General features: G+C 36.2%; 1 protein-coding gene across 2 annotated transcripts in view; it reads left to right on the top strand.

The window, feature by feature from the left end:
- Positions 1–19,635, top strand: part of LOC114031508 (T-lymphoma invasion and metastasis-inducing protein 2-like) — a 288,383-nt gene that overhangs the window by 167,301 nt on the left and 101,447 nt on the right. For both annotated transcript variants that reach the window (XM_027846621.1, XM_027846622.1), the window contains 3 exons: positions 1,916–2,101; positions 3,699–3,845; positions 6,566–6,637. In XM_027846621.1, coding sequence (XP_027702422.1) covers positions 1,916–2,101; positions 3,699–3,845; positions 6,566–6,637 — 405 coding nt within the window. The remainder of the gene's footprint in view (positions 1–1,915; positions 2,102–3,698; positions 3,846–6,565; positions 6,638–19,635) is intronic.

The raw sequence follows: 19,635 nt of genomic DNA on the forward strand, positions 1-19,635 counted from the left end.
AAAAGCTGCTATTAGTTCAGGACAATTGATTCCAGGCATTTGTTTTCAATAATACAGGACAATCTCCGGGAATTCTTTGCTAGATTCATTGCCAAATGATGTCACTATTGAATGTAGTGTTGTGTGTGTTAGCACGTTCAGAATTATTTGAGGTGGGGTCCATAGTTCCACTCCTAGGCTCCACTGAGGAGTTTGTTTCCCTGACTCTGGCCCTTTCTATGTCCCTTCTCAAACCATGGAGTGATTGGCCATTGAAAAGCAATTTATGGACATTATCTTAACATTTGAACTCTACTAGAACTTCAAGACTAATGGAGAATTGAAATATAAAATTTCAGGTGTGAAGAAAGCATGTAAATTACAAAGAAGGTGGTATTGAGTCACTCTGGGAATAGTTTCTTTAATATATTCAGTCAGCAAAACATTACTGGTTAGTATAAATGCTCAAGAAATAATTTTACATGAATATATTGGGGAAAATGAATTGGAGGAGATAAAATTTAAAGTAAGGAGGGAGGAAAGACAAAATAGTATATTGTCTCTTGTTCATAAATCTGTCTTGTTTGTCTCTTTTCTCATATCACTTAATCTCAGTGAAACTTTCTCAAAACAAAAAAACATAATGACAAAAACTAAATAGTTGGTAGATTTTGAAAAATATTAGATATTAGTGTTTACTGTCTAAGTGGATTTGTTCACTTGTCTAAGGGAAATCTGTAAAGTTAGCAAGTTTGCCTTTAGGGGCTCTGGACAAACTCTCCCTCCTTCCATCTAACAACTTCTGTTCATCCCCTCTCTGTTTCTCTTTAGTTGGCTTATGCTGTCTCTAGCCTGCAAGATAATTTCTCTGAGGAAAGGCTAACTAGGAATGTAATGTTCAGTATGTTGTACTAAGCCATTAAACTGCTAAACAGCACATCATAGAGGACAGAATCTGGCAGCCCGGAAAGAAGGGCATAGCAAGTTGTTTGAAATGTAATTATTGACAATTAAGTGACAGGCTTCTTGCATTGAGTCAAATGATACATATTTAGTGAAGACTTCTGGTCCACGTGCCTGAAGCTTGTCCTTAACAGTATTTGAGTTGTAGCTTTCTACCCTGCTGTTAAATCTGTGTTTTAGCAAGTTGCTGTTGTCTTCTTTCTTCAGCTTAGAAGAGTTTAATCCTTGCAATAGAAAGCAGTTTGAAATGGCTGCAAGAGAGGAGAGACACCCATAGAGAGTTTGGACTGTTTTTCTTTTTTCACCCATGACATCGTTTGCAAAAGCACACGTGATACTCTGGTAGGCAAAGAAGTGTATATGCTTATAATTTTATTCAGATGTACAGATGGCGCTTATGCAGAAAATGTACTAATAATTGGAGTAAAGCCCCTAATTATCCTTGTTCCTGAAACCCATTTGCTTTTTGTTGATTTGAATCATTTCCCCAGAATGAAAAGGATTGTAAAGTTAGAAATCTCACTTTCATTTAGTTGTGCATCTGTTTCTTTACAGTCTAGTAAGTACTGTTTGGAATCCAAGGATTGCAATGTGAAAGGAAATGAAATAACGTGAAGCAATTGGCTTTAAAATTGTATAAATTCTAAGATCTGTTTTCAAGTTAGGATTATTTTGGAACGGTGTAAACCTCCAAAGGTGGTGCTGCTTTAGACAGGTCACTGTGTTTAAGTCAGACCACCAGCTTTGTTTTATTTTCAGCTGTCTTTGATAAATTGCAGAACTGTATGACCAAATGCATTGCAGCAGGAGGGGTTAAAGGTAGGACAAACAGGGAAAGCTAATTTAAACCATGCACTTCCAGCTGAAACTAATTTTTCCTCAGTTCATGAAAGAGATCAAATTTTCAATCTGACCCGTGAAGACTTTTTTTGTTTTAATTGTCCTTTGGTTGTTGTTGTTGTTGCTTAAATAGATCCAGCAGTGGGAGCAGAATCTGGAAAAATTTCACATGGATCTCTTCAGGATGCGCTGCTATTTGGCCAGTTTACAAGGTGGAGAGTTACCAAATCCCAAGAGTCTCCTTGCTGCCACGAGTCGTCCTTCTAAACTGGCACTGGGCAGATTGGGCATCTTATCAGTTTCTTCCTTCCATGCACTGGTAAGTCCCAGAAAGAGGTTAAGTTGTTGTAGTCCAGACGTAAAGGGGACAACTGAAGTAATCTGGTCCCAAGAATCAAGAATTGATAGATTCTTGATAAATGACCATCCAGTCTCTACTTAAAGACCCACCTATGCAATCTAAAAACCTCTGTGGCCTAGGGGTAGCAGAAGGGGTGGACTAGATGGCCTTGAAAATGTCCCTTACAGCTTAATGCCTATGATACTCTTTTAATCCTTCAAAGCTTAGCTCCAATACCCCCTCCCATTGGAAGCCGTTCTTGATCTCCTCGGTTGCTAATGCCTTCCAATGGGTATTACTTTATATATATGTCTTGTGTTTAATTTTCTATTCCACAGTTTGTTTCTTCCCAATAGAAAGTAAGCTCCTTGAGAGCAGATACTGTTTTGATTTTCCCCTTGTATCCCCACTGCATGGTGCCTGGCACACAGCAAATATTTAATAACTGCTTATTAAATTGAATTGAATCCTATTAACTTCACATGTCACGGAACTCACTACTTCCCAATGCAGTCTATTTTATTTTTGGGAAGCTTTAATTGATAGAAAACTCTTGCTTACACTGAGCAAAAATCATTCTCCTTGTAGCTTCCATCCTTTGGCTCTACTTTTCTTGTTGGAAACTAATTAGGATAGATATAATCTCTAATCTACAGGAAGATCCTTCAAACCTTTTTTAAGTTAAATTTTATTTTTTTTCCCAGTATCAGGCATTTGTACTTTTGTCCATTCTATTTCCCCCTCCACTGGGAAAAAAAAAAAACTGAAAAAGGTAACAACCCTGTAACAAATATACATTCCCATGCATATCTTATTCTGCATCTTGAGTCTATCACCCATCAGTCAGGAGATAGGTAACATTCTTCATGATTAGTCCTCTGGAATCACCATTGATCATTCCTTGGATCGGAGAGAGTTCTTAAGTCATTCAGAATTGTTTTTAGATTGTTGTAGTGTAAATTGTCCTTTTGGTTCTGCTCATTTCAGTGTGCATTAGATTTCTATGTCTTCCCACATTTCTCTGAAATCTCCTCAAACATTTGAAGACAGAGGTTGTTGTCTTAATTTATTTGTTCTTTGGCGCTTTCACCTAGAGTTCTCTTAATAGTGGAAGACTCATTAGTCATACAGAGATGTTTTGCTTCCTTCCCTGTTCTAGCCTCTTCCCACTTCATAGTAGCAGGAAGATGTAATCCTTGGGAATTGGCAATGGTTGTATAAATCATTTCATGACTAAGTGCAGATTGTTTTTCCTGGGACTGCTGAAAGCCCCTGTGGGTATTCTGAGATCACTTGCATTTGCATAGACACTACTTTGCATAAGTCCAGTTTGGGAACCATTGAGTTGTTTTCTTAATCTTGGTGCTTGCTAGGGGGTCTTTCTAATGTCTCAACTGGCTTGTTTCTTCTTGCATGTTGTCAAGATATGAAATGAAACTATGACTTTGATGTGTTAACCAGAAAATCAGTATTCATGACAAAAAGAAAGTATGCCTGCTTGATAGACAGTTATTTCTTTCTGATAAACAAATGGTTCCAGAATAATATTTTTAAAAATAAATATGTTTTAAATTAGATATGCTCCAGAGATGAATCCGCTCTCCGGAAACGAACATTGTCATTGACACAGCAAGGTCAAAATAAGAAGGGATTGTTTTCATCACTGAAAGGACTGGACACTTTGGCAAAAAAAGGGAAAGACAAAAGGCCATCCATAACTCAGGTAAATGTCATAATAACTGAAGAGTAATAGTAAAATAAGCTTACTTGATTGTTAGCTACTCAGTTGAGGGTTCTGGGCTTTTATTTTTCTTTTTAGAATTACATAAAATCTTTGGAACTTAACTCACTAATGATTTTCATTATAAATTAAGAATGAGATTATAATATAATATGAAAGTATTAAATATATGTGTGAATTTTTCCCCCTAAGTTACACACATCAGAAAAGCTGCTTGGTTCCTTTCCAATTGCTTTTGACATTTGGTTGCAACTAAAACATTTATTAGCATACATATAAGTAAAATTAGGGGGAAAATTCCTATATTTTTCATTGCCTTTCCTTTTGCTTTTCTCCCACTAGTTTTCCTTTTTAAAAGGAGTAGGAACAAATTTTAAGCCACATTAACACTTCTGTTTACTTTGATATATAACCTTGTTGTAAGTTGAGGCAATAAGGTTTTTTTTTAATAAATAAAAATAATATGAGTTTTTACACACAAAAAAAGATCCTATACAATAAATTGTTTTCAAAATATTTTCAGTGCTTATCTATACTTATTGATAATGCCCTCTTTAATTCACATGATGCTAAGAGATAACATGGAGTTGTGAACATAGAACTAGTTTCAGAGTAAAGTGGGATGATCATGTCCTAGCTTTGACTCATACTGGCTTTTTACTTTAAATCATTTCACTGTAGGTGCCCCAGACAATTCTCTATGATCAAGTTTTAGGGAAGTTACCAATATGTTTTAGTAAAGGAATTTCTTTACCAAGAGCTTCTTATATTAATGAAGTAACAGGGCCAGTTAAAAACATAGTATGCTCATAAATTTCATATGAATAATTCATATGACAGTGTTAGGGCTCTGACCTTTCCACATAAAACAGGCCATATGAGACATAAATGTGCTCTTATATGATATTCTGATACTATAATTGGAAACTATTTGCTAGTAGCAAATGTCAGTAGATGATTTTGTTTTATTTATGCATTAACAAAAAGCAGTTATTAATTTTGTTGTCATTACTGTTATGTACGTGTTTATTATATATAGAAGAAAAAATTCTGTAGAACTTTATTCAACTACTTTTTAATTATTTCCCTGAACCTTTTCTTGGGTAAATGGGTGTCAAACATTAATTCTCATTACTAACTTGAATACTAAGGCATAAGGGTCTGAAACACTTTTAAGAGGGAATATATAGTAAATTGAATAAAAAAACCCCACCAGATATCTTTTTGTGGGCCTTAAAACATACCCATATGTTTTAAAACATACCTAACTCTTATGAATAATATATATATATATATATGATTATGTGTCTATATACATAGACACATATATGTATATCCATGTGTGTATGTATGTATATGTGTATACACACACACACACACATATATATATGTGTATATATATATAAATATATGGAGTAGGGAAGAACAGTTTAAAAATCTCATTAATTAAGTTTCTGTTTATGCTTCCATTATGAAAAATACTTATTTGCACATTTAAGGCAGATCTTATTCATTTATTGCAGAACATCAAACTGTTAGCTAAACTTATTCCTTTATAATTAAATGTAAGATGTATTAAATGTAAACATTGTGATTAATACAATTATTTATCGACAACTGGGAAAAGAAAATTAATTTATCAAGTGATCACTAGTTTTTCTTTAATTATATGCTTATTAATATTAGCTAATATATCACCCCCCCCACTGAACTTCAGTGGTTCTCTTTCATTTCCAGGATCAAATACCAAATCCTCTATTTGGCATTCAAAACCCTTCATGAACTCCCCAATTCTACCCTTTGGGAATGCTTTCCCTCCCCATCTCCACCTATTGGCTTCCCTGGGTTCCCTAAAGTAGCCACTAAAATCCCCTTCATCTACCAGAAGCCTTTTCCAACCCCTCTTGATTCTAGTGCCTTCCTTTAATTATTTCCATTTTATTCTGAATAGAGCTTGTTTGCGCATATTTCTTGTTGCCTCTTCCATTAGACTGTAAGCCTCTTGAAGGCAAGGACTGTTCTTTTTTCCTCTTTTTGTATCTCCAGCACTTAGTGAGTAGTAGACAATAAATATTCATTGACTGCCTGACTGGTGGATATTATCAGGGGTTTCGTCTACATGCATGAAATATCTATTACATATGCCTATCTTAACATGTATTGATGGGGAAAAAAGTGTTTTGTATTGAGATGGTCATTCCTCAAGTATATGGAGCTATTCTAATGGCTTCAATGTGCATATCAACAAATACTCAAGTATGTTTAAGATTTTAAAAGATTTCTTTTCTACCAAATTAATGATCCACGTTTTAAAATAGATGCAAGTCTGATCACAGTGCAGCAAACTGACAGGTGAACTAGAAATATCTTCAGAAGCTGCATTCCTTTTTAATAGCAAGACTAACTATTTTCAAAATTACACAAATGGCCTATGATAAAAAGGTAAAAGATACAAATGTGCGAGGAGGCATAGAATAGGTATTAATGATATTGCTTTTTAAAAGTAACCTTTAAATATAATAAATTAGTAAATAGTAAAGTTTGTGGGATGAATGTTTATGTAGAGCTGTTGACCTTCAGGTTTTTTATATTGAAAATAATTAGCTATCAACTTCATGTGATATTGCCCTTTCATTCATCTCTCTTTCTTCTGTCCTCCCCTTTTATCTTTCTTTCTTTTTAAACGCATTTATCTCATTTAGATATTTGATTCAAGTGGCAATCATGGATTTCCTGGAACTCAGCTGCCTCAGAGCTCCAATAATTCCAGTGAGGTAAACTTGGCTGTAGATGCCAGCTATTTTATATAATTCTTCTAAATTTGTGCAAAAAATATTGTTGAATTACTGAACCAAAAAACTCTTCCTGTGCCCCCATCTGGTGTGGAGGTGGCCCAAGGTTATTGAAGATGATTTTTTCCAGTGTATTATAAAATCTGGTGGTTCTTACCAATGGAGGGAGGCTTTGAATGTGAGTTTGGTGACCAATGAAATTGAAATTTTTGATGGTCTAGCAAAAATGTTGATTAGTAATGGCTGCGTGGTTCCATTAAATTGGGGAGAGGCAGTTCCTTTTAAATTCATAAATCACACTTTGAAGATGTTAGGTACTGCTGAAAATGGTTTAACTCTTTAGGGTAATAATATAATTGTAATAGAAATTAAATGCTACATTACTCCATTTCAAAATTACTGGCATGAATAATACAAAAATCTACTTTTAGAGACCTATGATCTAAGCTCTTTACTCTTTTCATCATTAGCTCCCAGTTGAACAGGCCAGATGATAAATATTAAGGTTTTTGTTCAAGGATCTAGAGCTGGAATCCATAAATCTATCAATCTACAAATATTCATTAAGCTTCTACTGTATGCCAGCCATCATTTAATCTGCTGGGAATTACAAAAAAAAAAAAAGAACTATCATTTCTGTTAAGGAATACATTCTGTCGGGAAGATAATACATATCTGTTTAATTAAATATAAAATAAATACAAGATGATTTTAGGAGAAGGTACTAGCTGCTAGGGGATGGGGATGGGGATCAGGAAAGGCCTCTTGAAATGAAATGTGAGGGAAACTAGGGATTCTAAGAGATAGAGGTCAGTAGGTAGGACATTCTAGACATAGAGGACAGTCTATATGATAGAGCATAGAGACTAGATATGGAGTGCCCTGGGTGAAGAACAGTTATGAGGTCAGTGAAGCTGTACTGTGGAATGTGTGAAGGGAAATAATAAGACTGGGAAAGGTAGGTGGGAGTTAGGTTATGAAGGGTTTTTAACGTCAAACAGAGGAGTTACTATTAGATTCTAGAAGTAATAGGGAATCACTGGAGTATATGGAGCAGGGGAATGATTAGACTTTTCCTTAATGAAGCAGTTATATTGGAGGATAGTTGGGAGAGAGAAAAGACTTGAGATGAAGGGACCATTTTGGGAAGCTCTTACAGTAGTGTAGGGTGGGAAATGATGAGAGCCTGAAACAGGATGGCACCTGGGTGAGTAGAGAGAAGGGGATGCATACAAAAGATATTGTGGAGGTAGAATTGACAAGACTTGGCAACTAATTGGCTATGATATAATATGGAGTCAGGGATGGCTTCAAAGTGGTAAGACTGAGTAACTGGAAGGATGATGGTACCCTCAAAAGCAAACCATAAGTTTAGAAGAAAAATGGGGTTGGGAGAAAGAGAATGAATTATGTTTTGGCCATGTGGAATTTGAGAAACTTGGAGGGCATAGAGCTTGTATTGTCCAGTCGACAATTGGTGATGTGAAACTAGAGCACCAGAGAGATAAGGGTTAGATATAGAGATCTGTGAGTCATCTGGAGGGAGGTGATTACTATGCCCATAGGTCTGCTTCCACAATTGGGGTATGATGTAGATGAAGATTCCAACCAATGACACTGAGCAGAGGTAGGAGAACCGTGACTAGAGGAAGGAGTAGTATCTCAAAAACTGGTGAAGGAGAGAGTATCCAGGAAGAGAGGGTGATCAGCAGTCTGAAATGTTGTAGAGAGGTTGAGAAGGACAACTGAGAAAAGACCATTAGATTTGGCAATGAAGAAACGTTAATTTTGGAAAGAGCAGCTTCAGTTGAGTGACACTTATTAGCTGTGGCAAGTCAGTTAACCCTCTTTGCCTCAATTTCCTCATCTGCAAAATGAGCTGGAGAAGAAAATGGCAAACCATTCCAGTATCTTTGCCAAGAAAACCCCAAATGTGATCACAAAGAGTCAGACACAACTGAACAACAATTAGCAGGGAGCTCACAGGCTTGTTGTGAGCATCAAATGACATAAAGTACTTAGCACGGTGCTTGGCACATAGTCAGTGCTATGTAAATGTTAGCTATTACTACTATTATTATTATAATTATTACAAATTAAAATGTTAATAGCTGATAGCAGCTTTTAAGCACATAACTGAGTGGAGGAGGTAGGGAGAGGAAAAATGCTTGTTAATTGAAAAAAGTGATTAAAAAATAAAAGCATGTCTTAGCAGGAGACTATTGAAATAGAAATATTGAAAATACTGAGAATTTTGAAAAGTCTCCTGGGAATGATAGAAATTTAGGTGCTAGGGTAAGCCAGTGGAAGAAAGATTTAGGGGCAGGACTTTTTCCCAGCTTTCTCGAAAAAGACAGACTGCTGGCTACTCCTATGACCCTGAATGCCACAGCTGTGCCTGTTCTTCAGTTTACTGTTGGAGAAGTCATTTGCTCCTTTGCCCACTATCTTAGAATCATTTAGGTAAATCTCTATCTTCCACAGTCTCTCACCCACAGTTCTGAGATTGGATGACAGAAAGAAAAAGGATGTTGAGAGGGTAAGATGGATTGGAAAATTGAGTGACTATGTTTGCTCATATTCTTGGTGGCATCTGTCTTAAAGAGAAGAAAATCAGAGATGGATCCTTCTCCACAAATCCAATCAGTAAATTTATCTTTTCGCTGTTGTTTTCTGTCTCTAGTTCACCTTTCTTTATTGAATATTATCCAAAGATAGATCTTCTAAGATTCCTCCTACCTTGAGCTATGGTAGCAGAAATGTAAAGGAGGGAACAGAGGTGAGGGACAATTTAAGAAGGTAAAATCGACTTGACTTGGAAAATGATTAGATATGTAAGATATGGGGAGCAAGAAGCGTAAAAATGACTGAGATTTTGAGACTCAATGATTGAGTGGTGCTATTAAAAAAGAGAGAAAAGTTAAAGATGGTTAGATTTTAGGGAGGGAAGATGATCAATTCCATTTTGTGCATAATCATTACTGACATTTACATAGGGATTAAGGTTTCCATAGTATTCTTCTGCCTTGTTGAGTTCTTATCTCCTTTCAAAGTTAACTTCCTTAGCCACCTTCTTCTACATGAGATCCTTGCATTTACTTATCTGTGTATTTACCATTTTCTTCCAATAAACTATAGGTAACTTGAGGTTAGAGACTTTGTACCCTCAATAACTAACATAGTGCCTGACACGTAGTAGCTATTTAATAAATGCATTTAGAATTTAATTTGATCCTTACAACTCTGAGGTAGGTTCTATTATTGTCCCCATTTTACAGATGAGGAAACTCAGACTGAGAGGGGTTAAGTGACTTGTGAAGGGTCAAACAGCTATTAAGTCTTTGAGGCAGGAGAAACCAAGCCTTCCTGATTTCAGATCCAGTACTCTACCTACTATTTTACACAACCTATGTTGTGTTTGATGGCTTGATTGGACATCTAGAGGGATACTTGTATTTTGGTGTCTTTATTACTTAGGTACTTTGTATATTTGGACATACCTATTTACAAAGATATAATGTGCATCATCCATGTTTTCTTATCGTATACTAATTGTTCGTGTCCATCCATAAATCCTCCATAGTGGATGTACCACAATGGTGTGCATGTGCCATTTATTCAAGCTAGTTTAAACCATGCCCCACCACCAGTGAAAACTCTTTAATCCACAGGACTGCTTTTGATAGCATCAATATGAATTCTCCAGCTACTTGTAATCCAAATAGAACTACCGCTGGAACCAAGACTAGAATTTGGCTTTCTGTGCATCTCTAGGAGAAAAGCTCAAATCAAAACAATACCTTTTAGCTATTTGAATAAAGAATACATGGTTTTATTGGTGTAGGTACTTCCTCCACCAGTTCCATTAGTCATCTCTCCTACATTCCCCCTGCTTCCTTTGCAGATTATGATTGAAAGTATATGTAACTACCACATGGCCATCCTTACAAAAAGGCTTCTCTAAACTTAACTAAGGCTGATGGCAGATGCCTGGTCCATCACTGGGCTGAGTAGTAGGACCTACCCTACACTGTGCTCCATTGGCATTTTGTAGTCTTTGAGCAGCCAGTCAGTCAATCCAGTGCCTATTATGTGCCAGGTGGCGTTCTAAGTGCTAGGGGTACAAGGACAAAAATGAAGCAGCCCCCCCCCAACTCAGGGTTACCTCCAGACCATGATAAGGCAGAAGAGCAAGATTTCAGTGGGGATTGAATGGCAAATATTACTTTTTGTTAGCTTTTTCCCTTAGGGAATCACTGGGGTAGAATATTTATGTTACACTTTCATCTCTGTTACATAAAGAAGTATGACAGAATTACTAGTAGATGACAGGAAGGCTGTGGATATGGTTTCTCTAGCTTTTAGCAAAGCTTTTGACAAAGTCTCTCACACTGTTTTTGTGAAGAAGATGGAGAGAAATGGATTAGTCAGTAATAAAATCAGCAGGATTCAGAATTGGTTGGATTGCTGTAGTCAGAGAGTAGTTTGTTAATGGCTCAATGTCATTGTGGCAAGAGTTCTCTAGTGTAGTACCCCAAGGATCTGTCCTTCACCCTGTGCTATTTTACATTTCTTTCAATGACTTGGATAAAAGTATAGATAGTGTACTCATCAAATTTTCTGTGAGGAATAGCTAAGACTGGATGACAGTGCCAGGATCCACAAGTATCGTGATAGGGTAGAGCAAAGATCTATGAACTTTTGTGTTTTTTTAAATTGCCTTTTGATAACTTTATTTCATTCAACAAATGAGTTTCTTTTGTAGTCCTATGCATTTTATTTTAAAATATTTAAAATATTAAAATCCTATGCATTTTATTTTACTTTTATTTAAAAACATTATTCTGGAAAGGGGTCCGTGGTGGTGGTGGGGGGGGGGGTCTATGACACATAAAAAGGTAAAGAACCCTTGGATTAGAGCAGTAAACTCAGTCTTTTAAGAATAGATTCAATAAGAATTAGTATGATATCTTGTATTTGAGTACAGAAAATCAGCTTCACAAATAGAAAATGTCTGGACAGCACTTACTCTGAAAAGTATCTCCAGTTTTTGTTGGACTGAAAGCTCAATTATAAATTATCTATGTGACATAGAAGCCAAAAAAAATAATGGAATCTTGGGCTATATCACTGGGGGCACACCTTACAGAAATAGGGACATGATAGTTCTTCCTACTGCGCCCTCACCAAACCTCATTATGTACATTTCTGGGCACCATTAATAAACTGGAGAGGGTCCAGAGTTGCAAAACTAGAATGGTGAAGGGCCTTGCATCTCTGACACATGAGGATCACTTGACAGAACTAAGAACATGTAATCTTTTTTTAAAAAATTAATTTATTTTAATTTATCAACAATCACTTCCATAAGCTTTTGAGTTTTAAATTTTTCTCCCCCTTTCTCCTCACCTCCCTCCCCAAGATGGTGCACAATCTGATGTAGGCTATACATATGCATTCCTATTAAGCATATTTTCACATTAGTGATGTTATAAGGAAGAATTAGAACCAATAGGAGGAACCACAAGAAAGTGAAAACAAAACAAAACAGAAGGAAAAAATAGCAAATAATATGCTTCAATCGGCATTCAAACTCCATAGTTCTTTCTTTGGATGTGGATAGTATTTACCATCATGAGACATTTGCAGATGTCTTAGATCCTTGCATTGCTGAGAAGGGCTCAGTCTATCAAAGTTAGTCATCAAACAACTTGACTGTTGCTATATGTACAATGTTCTCCTGGTTCTGCTCACTTCACTCAGCATCAGTCTATACAAGTCTTTCCTGATTTTTCTGAAGTCTGTCTGCTCATTATTTCTTACAGCACAATAGTATTCTATTATATTCATATACCACAACTTATTCAGCCATTCCCCAATTGATGGGCATTCCCTCACTTTCTAATTCTTTGCCACCACAAAAAGAGCTGCTGTAAATGTTCTTGTACATGTGGGTCCTTTTCCCATTTGTATGATTTCTTTGGGATAGATACAGCCCTAGGAGTGCTATGGCTGGGTCAAAGGGTATGCACATTTTTATAGCACTTTGGCCATAGTTCCAAATTGCTCTCCAAAATGGTTGGATCATTTCACAACTCCACCAACAATGCATCAGTAGACATTTAGTCTTGAGGGAGAGAAGAAACGGGGTTGGGGGGGAGGAGAGGAAGGTAAATGATAATTGTCTTCAAGTATATGAAGAGTTATATAGAAGGAGTGATAGAACTCATTTTTTTTTGTCTTCAGAAGGCAGAATCAGGAATATGATTGGAAGATGCAAAGAGACCAACTTAATTTTGATATCAGGAAAAACTTCTTAACAGTTAAAATTGTCCAAAAGTGGAATGGACTGCCATAGGCAGTGTTGGGCTCCTTTTCATTGGAAGATTTTAGGCAGATGCAAGATGGCTACTTGTCTGATGTTACAGTTAGGATTCCTTTTATTTATGGTTGAACCTCAATAGATATTGAAGTCCTTTCTCAATTGAAATTCTGTGATTATAGATGTAGATTGTCTCATTTTCATGTGTGTTACCATAGTTCTTAAAGCAGTTTTAGATATTGAAAGTATAACATCCTATATATTTAAATATATGTATATATGTATGCATATATGCCACTCTAACTGATATACTCACCAAGTAATGGTTCAGAGATGAATTACCCCTGATCTTAAATTTGTTAAGGTTGGGATGAAAATAATTTTAATTTAAGAATATTTTTAAAAGAAACAGAGGGGAGGGTCAAGCCAACAGGAACAAAGTCTGGCAAGCTAAAAATGGAAGTTTTTTTCTTTATATTATTAAGTATTCCCAGGTGGATAACAATAAGCCTAATGTAGCTATTTGAAGAAAGAAGTTACTTTTGGAAAAGATGACAACAAAAAGCTAAGTCAAAAGAAAGTGATAAAGTAACCAACTGCTCTTGCTACATCATGGCAGAACTTGTGACTGTCCATAGTTCTTGGCTTTCTTTCTATGCTGGAAAATTAGATATGGGGCAGGGCCCAGCAGTGAGTTGAGAGGAGTAGGGAGTGTCCTAAATTTTTGTGGCAATGAATGAATGAATGAAGTATTGCTGTATTAGTCATTTGACTATGAACCAGAAAAAGAAAAAAAAATCCTGTCAGTTTCTAAAATGGAAAATATGAATGAAAAAACTCTGTCTTAACCATAGCTTAGTAATATGTTTCAAACATTAAAAATACTATTTTCTTTTTGTTGAAACCATAGCAATCCTGGTGTTTGGGCATCTCCCCAAGTGGGAAGTCATTCTATGACAGCTTATATTTTATAAAGAAAATGTAGAACTGTGCAACAACTCCTTTTCTCCTGAATACGTGTCTTTTCTTCATTTCACTTGCTAATAGAATTTCTTTTACCAGAAGCTATAGAGATGAAGGCCCACTTGTGACAGCCAGATTGCCATGTTGCTTCTTATTTCCGTTTAGTGATCCAAGTAGTAATTATGAGCCATTTGATCCAAAAGCATCTGCTGTGCTAACACCCAGTGTTTCCATTTTCTCTCCATGAAGCACATGGAGCATGAATAATTTGACATGTGGTTTCAGGACCGTTAATGCAATAGTAATCAGTACTTACATAGAGGCTGTCATACAAGGGTATCAAAAGTGATTTGCAAACATCAGCCAGTTAATATTTCTAGTAATTGCAATTGAAGTTATTTAGTAATTCTATATTGTTTCCATTATGTGGATGGAGAAATATGAGACAAAGTGATGTGAAAATCTGTTGCTACTGTAGTATAAGAAAGTTGTTATTGCCGTTGTGATTCCTTATAATTATGTAATGTGGTAAAAGTGGTTGTTCCTTATTTCTTTTGTGTGCTGTTTCTAATTGTGAGCGTTCTCATGTCGGTGACATAAGTCCTTGGTTCAATTTTAAGTGATTACAGGTGTTCATCAGAAGTTTCAACTTGACTGTGCTAGTTGGGGAAAAAAAGGATCTTTTGTGAGATGTACTGGTTACTGAGGTCTGCTTTTGATGCCTCACAATGGCTTCTTAGAAATTTTGCCAATCAGAATTAGTTTTTGTACATCATAAAGTGCTGGAAAGGTTTGAAATATTGGTCTAGTAACAGATTGTGTGTTTACTATCCAAGAACCAGCATCATTAATACTAGAGAGACTTATTACCGGACTGTCAGCTATCAGGGATGAAGTTTTTTTTGGGCAGTAGTGACTTAGCTTGGGATCTTCAAGAGTGATCTAAGAAAATCCACTTGCAATCATGCAATCACTGATCCTCAAATGAAAGTAAATGAGGCCACAAATGAAAATGGCCTATTAGAAGATGATGTAGTAAACATGTGCTGAGAGATCGAGGAAGCATGGTCTACAGGATAGAAAACTGGCTTCAGAGCGAGGAGAACAGAAAGACTAGAAGCCCAGACCTGCCTTTGACACATATTAGCTTTCTGACTCTGGTGAAGCCTCTTCTTCTTCTTCTCTTTAGGTCTGAAAGAAATCATTAAGTTGAAGAGCTGGTGCAGAAATGAGGAAATTTCCTCTGTAGGAATACTCTGCATTAATGAAATGGCTGGTCTGGCCCAAGAAACAGAAGCAATGAGAGAGTGGTTAAGAATATTAATTTATAACAACACATTTCTAAAAGTTCTTAATGGCTTTTAGAGTTCTTTTCTTATACCCCCATGAAGTAGTTTTTTGTTTTGTTTTTTAACTGTGCTGGGAGTGGGTGGGTAAAATAATTTTCTAGACTACTTTTGTATTTATTTTTTCAAGGGTTCCAGTTTACCTTTGCTAAAGTAACTTGCAAATAAGTATTTTCTAGCATTGTACTAGATGAAATTCAAACTAGTTTTCAATCTTTTTAGTAAAGTAAGAAATAGGAGTAGGAATTTCATTGGTATAGGAAATTACAGGTTAAGGAAACAGGGTGACATTTTTGCAAATTAGAGTCTTAAAGAATTGCCTAAATACTCAGTGACTCGCCTAGGATTACACAAGCCACGAATGTGTTAGAGGCTGGGCTCACACACAAGTCCTCTAGGCTCCGAGGTCAGTGCTTTATCCAGTCTTCCTCATTGCCTATCTTTGTATAAAGAATGTATCCCAGTCAGAAGGCTAATGACCAGATCTCCATGAAAAGTGCCCCAGTCAGAGTAGATGGTTGGGGGTGGGGGAGGTCCCAGGATTATCTGCATTACATCTGAAAAATCCACTTCGGTTTTATGGTTTCTGATATCAAACCACGTTGAACAACTCTGGGATCTTTACTCCCTGCTGAACACCTGTAATTCACATTCATTTTAGGTTGAGTTTTTCTTGGGGCTAGAGAGGACACCCTAGAGATTTGTTTGATGCTGTGAATGCCAATGTGTAGAGATATCTTGAGACGCCTACAGCTCATTGAAGGTGTTAACTGAAAGTCATAACAGCTGTACTTAAAGTTCAGGGATGTGTTTTGGCTTTCAACCATCCACATCAGGGAATAGTTGTGATTTGTAGGCATGCTGTGCCAATTTTAACTTAAGGCTGTATTTCTTTAGTGCAACCTCTATCTCCATCCCATTGTATCACTTTTTGAATAGCTTTGTGTCCATATCAGGTAACCAGGTGCCATGCTCTAAGGACAGGGTTGATTTTATTTCAATTGTAGTTTAAATTATCACTTAGAAAGGCTTGATACATTTTTTCCTTATAAAAACTGCAATTTTATTTATAATACTGTAATACTCATCTCAAAAAAAGGGTTGTGTTGAGGCTTAATTAAATGGGATAATGTATGTAAAGTGCTGTATACATTTAAAGCTATATTTAAATGTGAGCTATTAAATAATTTTAGTATGCATGCTTCAGAAAAATTGAGATAGATAATAGGTTTCAATTTTAAACAATTATCACTGTAATTTTTATTTAAATTTTTATTGGTATCTTTTGTTTTTATGTCAGCTGTATTTTCCAATATATTTTCCCTGGAGAGAGCCAAATCATAACAAAAAAAAATTTTTTTAAAGATGAGAAAAGTGCAGTTTGGCAAGACTAATTATATCAGACAAGTTCAGCATTGTATGTAGTATTCCTCACATGCTGTCTCCCACCTTTGTAAAGCAGGGAAGGAAATTCATCTCTTTTTTTGATCATTTAACCAAAGACATAATATTTATAAAGCATTTGGCATAGTATCTGGCATGTACTAGCTGCTTAAGGCTAATTACCTTGACCCTTTGGGGCCAAGCTTGGTCATTATACTTTCACAGTATTCAGTTTTAGGTATTTTATTGTTGTTGTTTACACTGTTATAATCATTGCACATGGTTTCTCAAATTCTAATTACTTAATTTTGATTTTAGTTCAGATGTCTTCCCATTGTTTCCCCTTTTCTTTATATTCATTGTTTCTTGCAGATAATGATAGATTTTTATAGATTCCATTCCATTAATATACCACAACATGGTTAGTCATTTACTACTTGAAGGGGATCTACTTTGTTTCCAGCTCTTTGTTACTATAAAAATGCTGCTACAAATGTTTTGCTACATATAAATCCCCTTATGTTTTATTGTTGACCTCCTTGAGACATATTGCCGGCATTGGGATCTCTAGGTCAGAGGATATGGCCATGTTAGCCACTTTTCTTAACATGGTTCCAAATTACTTTCCAGAATGGTTGGACCAGGGGTGGGGAACCTGCGGCCTTGAGGCCACATGTGGCCCTCTAAGTCCTCAAGTGGAGCCCTTTGATTGGATCCAAGTTGGCCTCAAGGCTGCAGGTTCCCTACCCCTGGGTTGGACCAGTGATTCATAGCTCCACTAAAACTTACTGTGCTATTTAAAGCAATGGTTTATTTGGATATCTTCCTAATTAATCTTTCAGCAGCATCAGAAAAGTGAAGTCATTTAATCATTTTATTTAACAAAGCTAACTGAAGTGTAGATGCTTCTACAAGTTCAGGCATTCCATTCATGATCTTCAGAACTGCCTCCTCCCAAGAAGGATAACTTTTCATTGTGTTTTTTTTTTTTTCAGGTGACCCTACCTTGCTTGCTCTATGTTAGCAGTGTGTGAATGGTTGTGTTGCCTATGGGGAGATTTATTCCATTATAATATTGTTAAAGAAAATTCTCTTTAGAGTTGACTGTGTAGTGTGAACTAGAGTGAGTAGAGATTTGAGGCAGGGGAAAGGTGACTATTAGCAATTGTCTGTGAGTTTGCAAATTTTTCTTTAGGTATTTCTCAGTGTGCTATAGAAGCACCTGTCTCCAAAGCACTTTTCCCCTTTTTCAGTACTTGAGAATGTTTCAATGCCTCTCATTCGGCATTGCCCTGGTTTGATTTCTTACTCCATAGTGACCTCTGCTGGGATTTACATAGTCAGCTTGAGGCCTAGCCCTTCAAGACATGCACTGGGTGGCTCAAGCCACCAAAATCATAAGAGTTGCCTGAAAGCTCATTTTGGAAAATAACACATGAGCAGGAAGAACAGATGTTTTTCTGTCTCTGGGCCTATTCTGGAAGAAACTATTTGGATAATATCTGTTCTCTGAATCACTTACAGAGAGAACGGTTTAGTGGAAGGAACCTTGGATTTGGATTCAGCAAATTTGGATGGGAGTCTCTACTTTGATGCTTGCTCAGTGTCTGATCCTAGGCAAATTCTCTTCTCCTCTCTGGGCCTCATCTCCCTTATCAATAAAATGACAGCATTGAACAAGATGATCTCCAGGCCCCTTCCAGCTCTAATTTCTGAGAACTCGCGTCATTGTCATCATTCTCAGATCCTATGATTGTCCTATTTTCTCCCATAAGTTTTTGAGTCAAAAATGTGCTGTTCCCTCCTTTCTCTTTTCTGGGAAAGATAAGAAAACGTTCATATCAGGTTAATCGTTTTAGCATTAGAGTGATAGGCACATAGGAGATCTGTTAGTTCAATACCTCCCTCCCAGGGTTGTTGTAAAGATAAAATGAGACAATATTTATAAAATCCTTAACATAGAGTCTGGTGCATAGTAGACACTTAAAAATGTTTGTTCCCTTCCTTTTTCTCAAGTCCGACTCTGTATTTCAAAAATATTAGATGTCAAGACTGTCTGTTATTCCTCCTAAGCATGCTCTGACAGAATCTATTTGTTCTTCTTCAACATATGTATATCACTTATTGAATTATGTTTAGGTATTTTTGGTCTTGTGTCTGGCAAATTTCGTGAAATTCAATGTGAAGTGAGTTACAATGCGTTAGACCTGTTAGGAAAACTTATTATATTCAGTGTGATGGAAGTGTACCTGTTCTTTCATGAAAATATTTTTTTTATGTCAGCTATCAGCACAGATTATTATTACGAGAGGATTCTCGGCAAGTTTTTTACACTTTGGAATTTGCATTCTAATATTGTGATAAACATTTAAGCCCTATATATAACCTGTTATATCACTAGATGTGGGTGGCTTAATGGAGGTTTTGTATATGTAGTTTGCTATGATGGAGTTTACCGTGTACATAATGAATAAATGAGATTGATGAGATCCTGAAACCCAATCATTCTTCTGACTGAGAGCAGTTTTCTGTCAATGAGCAAATGCTCTCCTGACAATGAATGAATAGAATATGAGGATATACTATTAACAAAAAATGAAAAATATCACATAAGCATCTTGTACAAATGAAAGCTGAATGAACACCTTGGGGATATTAGGTGGTCACTGTTCATTGAGAAAGGCTTCCTGGAATCCAGTCAAGATATCATACATTTCCTCAGCTCTTAGTATATACCAGTCCCTCTGCTACATGCTCTCAAGGAGCTTGCCTTCTAATGGACTTGGTGCATTTTGATAATATTTGTAGGAGTTCTGAAGGATTAACTAGCTATGGAATTGTAGTAGGTAAAGGATTATTTAAAATCCATTTGTAAGGGACAGCTTGTAAAAAGATCAGGAAATGAAAGGGAGAAATAATTGTCTGGATGGAACTGGTGGATATATTGAGAATCACACTCTTTTCTA

Source organism: Vombatus ursinus, unplaced genomic scaffold (assembly GCF_900497805.2).
Source record: "Vombatus ursinus unplaced genomic scaffold, bare-nosed wombat genome assembly UNPS02015175.1, whole genome shotgun sequence".
Lineage (NCBI taxonomy): Eukaryota > Metazoa > Chordata > Mammalia > Diprotodontia > Vombatidae > Vombatus > Vombatus ursinus.